General features: G+C 40.2%; 1 protein-coding gene across 1 annotated transcript in view; it reads left to right on the top strand.

Moving 5' to 3' along the window:
- The window catches only part of AP3B1 (adaptor related protein complex 3 beta 1 subunit), a 344,453-nt gene that overhangs the window by 78,956 nt on the left and 261,064 nt on the right, over window positions 1–4,433 (top strand). Inside the window, exon 6 of the mRNA XM_019518249.1 lies at window positions 1,272–1,338. Within this exon, the coding sequence (XP_019373794.1) occupies window positions 1,272–1,338 (67 nt within the window). The remainder of the gene's footprint in view (window positions 1–1,271; window positions 1,339–4,433) is intronic.

The raw sequence follows: 4,433 nt of genomic DNA, 5'->3' as shown, positions 1-4,433 counted from the left end.
TGTCATCCTGGCGCAAAGTGGCCAGTGGTGTCCCTCAGGGGTCTGTGCTTGGACCAGTGCTTTTCAACATCTTTATCAGTGATTTGGATGGGGGAGTGAAAAGCTCACTGGCCAAGTTTGTGGATGACACCAAGTTATGGGGCAGTGTGGTCACATCAGAAGATAGGTTGCAGGTATAGGCAGACCTGGACAGGCTCAAGAGTTGGACAGACTGGAACCAGATGTAGTTTAACACTTCCAAGTGTAAGGTGCTCCATCTGGGGCAAACTACCTTCAACATGCATACAGGCTCAGTGGTGACAGTTTGACTTGCACCACGGGCAAAAGGGACCCAGGGATAATGACTGACCATTGAATGAATATGAGCCGTTGGTGCGAGGCAGTGGTCAGGGCAAATAACATGCTGGCATGCATCAGATGATCATCTTGTGTAAAACTAAGGATGTGATACTCTGCGCTGGTGAGACCGCAGTTGGAGTACTGCATCCAGTTCTGGATGCTGCACTTCAGTAAGGACATGGAAAAGCTTGAGAGGGTCCAGAGAACCCTGTATGATCAGGGACTTGCAAGGCAAGCCATACGAGGAAAGGCTGAGGGACCTGGGCCTCTTTAGCCTAAAGAAGAGAAGGTTGAGAGGGGAGTTGATAGCAGCTTACTGGTATATCAGAGTGCATGAGGAGCTTGGTGAACAACTGTTTCTTAGGGCACCCTTGGGGAAGACCAGGATCAGTGGATACAAACTCCTGGAAGGCTGCGTTAGGCTTAATACCAGGAAAAACTCCTTCACAGTCAGCGTGTCCAGACTGGAATAAACTCCCTTCAGAGGTGGTGCAGTCACCTATCCTGGAGGTTTTCAAGAGGAGACTGGAGAGTCATCTCACTGGGGTCACTTGACCCCAGTTGTCTTCCTGCCTAGAGTGGGGTGGGGCTGGACCCGATAATCTGCAAGGTCCTTTCCAGCCCCTAACAATCTATGAATTTGGAAAATGTGGATCCCTGTTAATCAGTTACTTACCTGCATACTATAGAAATAAGAATCTGAACAACTTTCTTGCCATATTATAATTATTGAAGTCTCTGGTCTGTTTTTTCTCTTTCACATGTTGCTTTGAAAATAATTCTGGGCTTTTTGTCTTCATGCTGTTTCTTCTTTTCCACATCAAGCTAGCTTGGCTGATTTTCATGTTAGGTACAAACCTGACCATAAAGTATTAAAGAACTTTATTTTTAAATGAATAAATGTTGTCCTTTATTTCTGTTTTTGTTTTCAGCCTTGATCCAGAGCAAAAGGAAATGTTGATAGAAGTGATAGAAAAACTCCTGAAAGATAAAAGTACGGTGAGTGACACACATAATTACAGTATTGTTTTTACAAGTAGAATTATACTGTTCAGCTTGTTCAGCTGCAAATGCACTCGCTTAATAATTGCTATAATTTAGCATTTTTGAGTGGTTCACTTATTTCAGGCAACCTTAATTCTAGAATATTCAGTATTTGTCTTTGCAACCTTGACTTCTAATGTAGCTTTAAATGTAACTGTGTTTATCACATTTCTCAAAAAAAAATAAAATAAAATAATCTGTAAAGTCAGTATTGAAAGCCAACTCACAAAGGGACAGGGTTAAGTTTGATGTGTAATCACAGTTTTGGTGTTTGTAGTGCTTAATGTTATAAGAACCTTGTTCTTTATAGATATTTTCAGTATTGTAATAGGGTTTTCTCTTTAAAGAGAAAAGATTAAGACTGAGGAAAGTAATAATTGCAGAAAAAATCCATTCTTTGTATTTCAGAGACTTTTTTCCTCCTGTGAGGTCAAAAAAGCAAAAATGTTTTAAATCAATAACTTGGAATTATTTGCCTTATGTTATTAGCCTAGAGAAACTCCATAGGAGTGAATTTTTTGAAAACTTACACCCTGATGCAGGGCATTGCTCAATAGTGTAATACTCTGACCACATTTTTAAGTGCTTCTGTGAACAGGGATACTTTCGTGCTTCAGAGTATGTTGGGAGCAGTGCATCTTTAGGTACACTTGAACAGAATCCTTCCCTTGTGTACCTTACAAAGTGAATCCAGAAAATCGTTTTAACCCCTCTTGTGCTTTACAAATATGTATGTACATGAACCTGTTCTACAATTCTCTCTGTCTTCTGATTCAAAACAGTCTATCACAGTAGTTATTCAGATCCCTAATCCTGGATAGCATGTAAGCAACTGTGCTTAGGATAAGTATGTGTGGACTTAAAATAAGTGTGTGTAGAGTCTTCCATGGGATTACTCCCCTGCCTGGGTTTAAAGCAGGTACAAGAATGATTTCCTGTATCAGGTCTCTCGCTAAATTCATTCAGCCTGCTTGCAGGGCCAGCTTATTTTATGAGTGTTGACTGATTTACTTCAGCTCCCTCATACCTAAACAAATTTTCATTATGAGAATTTACTTTATAAAATTGACCCCATGACATCCTCAGCTGTTTTAGCTGAGCCTCCTAGTTTTTAAAAAAATGGCCAAATTGTCCTTCCTGAAATACTAAAAAGTTAACATTTGGGCCCTATGTGTGTGTGCTTAACTTTACTTTGATCTACCTGTATTTTGACTACTTGTAGCCTTCATTTTTTTTCTGAATACATTATGAAAAATGTTCTGTAAGAATATTAGGTATTTTAAATGAGGAAAAAAAATTCTATTTGTCTAGACAAGCAGACAGTAGTTAATCCTGAGTTTGATTGCTGTAGCACTGACATTATATGAGCAGGGTGCAGCATTTTCAGTAGCACTAGGTTTCCTCTGTTCTTTGTTTGGGTAGGAGAGAGAACCCTTCTTATGAAGCTTATGCCAGTGAAGGGGTATAGTATTCATGAAGGATGCAAAAACTTCTTAAACACTGAATGAGTTGGGGCTAAACACGTTTCTGAATAGCTTCATATAGACATGCTTTTCTGCTGTCCAGAATTGAGAACAGGGGCTAGCTGACACACATGTTGTATTTTACTTAACTTTCTGTGGCTGTTTGTGAACTTACTATTTTTGAACACTTAAAATATTGCATTTTGAAATTTGTATTTTTAGCAGAAACCTCAAGCTCATGCAGTTTATGATGCTAAAGAGCCACTTCTCTCCACTAGCCCATGGCTACTGAAAAACAGCTGTATTGTCACCTTTTGCCTTCTTTAGAGCCTTTTTGGGCAAGCAAAGTACAATTTTACTATTTCATCAATAGGTATTAATACTATATTTGGACCTGCTATGAGTGTGGTATTTCTGTACAATAGATAGGAATATGTATTTCACTTCAGAAATCTGTCTGGATAGGGAGCCTATCATCCAGAGCAAGAAGGGTTTTCATCTTAAAGAAGTGTGCAAGAGCCCTTAGCCTTAGTGGCTGTAGTCTGATTACATAGTGAAGAAACAAATTGTGTCATCTGTCTGATTGCATCCAGGCTGGCACTATATATTCATTTGGTGTGAGGCCCTAAGAGTTCTGGGGTAACAATGCATAGTAGTTATTTGACTATTTGTCCACAAGTACTCTACTCGTGGAGTACATGTTATCTGTGTATGTAAGATTGGCATCTTTAGGCTTATTGCTTCCTAGATATCTTCATGTTGCCCTCCTTGAAGGCATAAAGGACAGAGCAGGCCAAGCCATCTCTATCCTTCTTATCCTCATGTCAGCAAGATGGAACTTGCTGTGATCCACTAGTGTGATACAACAGCTAGCAGAGTAAGCAATCTGCTGACATGCATCAACCGATGCATCTCAAACACAAAACTAAGGAAGTTTATTCTTTTGCTCTATTCTACATTGGTTAGGTTGCAGCTAGAGTACTGTATCCAGTTCTGGGCACCACACTTCAAAAAGGATGTGGAGAAGCTTGAGAGATTCCAGAGAAGAGCCACCCATATGATTAGAGGCCTAAAAATCAAGCCATATGAGGAAAGGCTGACAGATATGGGACTGTTCAGCCTAGAAAAGAGAAGACTTTGGGGGGATTTGGTGGCAGCTTACAAATATATTGGGGGAGAGCATCAGGGGCTAGGCAAACAACTATTCACCAAAGCATCCCAGGGAAAAACCAGGAAAAATGGTCAAACTAGACCAGACTCTGGAATAGACTCCCAGCGGGGGCGGTGCAGGTCTTCAAAAGGAGACTGGATGAACACCTTGAAAGGGTTATTTGACCCCAGCAGTCTTTCCTGCCCAGAGCAGGGGGCTAGACCCAATAATTTCACAAAGTCCATTCCAGCCCTAAACTTGTGTGAATCTGGGAACTGTTACAGTAATTACACTGTGGCTACATTGTATTATTAACTATGTTGTAGTTGCCAAAGAAGCTCATTGTTATTTGCCAGTTGGCTTTCACAGGAAATGTGTAAAAACAACCCCCCCCCCCCAAAAAAAAAAAAACCCCAAAAAAAAAAAAAAAAAAAAAA

The sequence above is a fragment of the Gavialis gangeticus genome, unplaced genomic scaffold (genome assembly GCF_001723915.1).
Source record: "Gavialis gangeticus isolate Ggan-Ray unplaced genomic scaffold, GavGan_comp1, whole genome shotgun sequence".
Taxonomy (NCBI): Eukaryota; Metazoa; Chordata; order Crocodylia; family Gavialidae; genus Gavialis; species Gavialis gangeticus.
The sequence above is the reverse complement of the archived record's forward strand: the minus strand, read 5'-3'. Positions and strand labels throughout refer to the sequence as shown.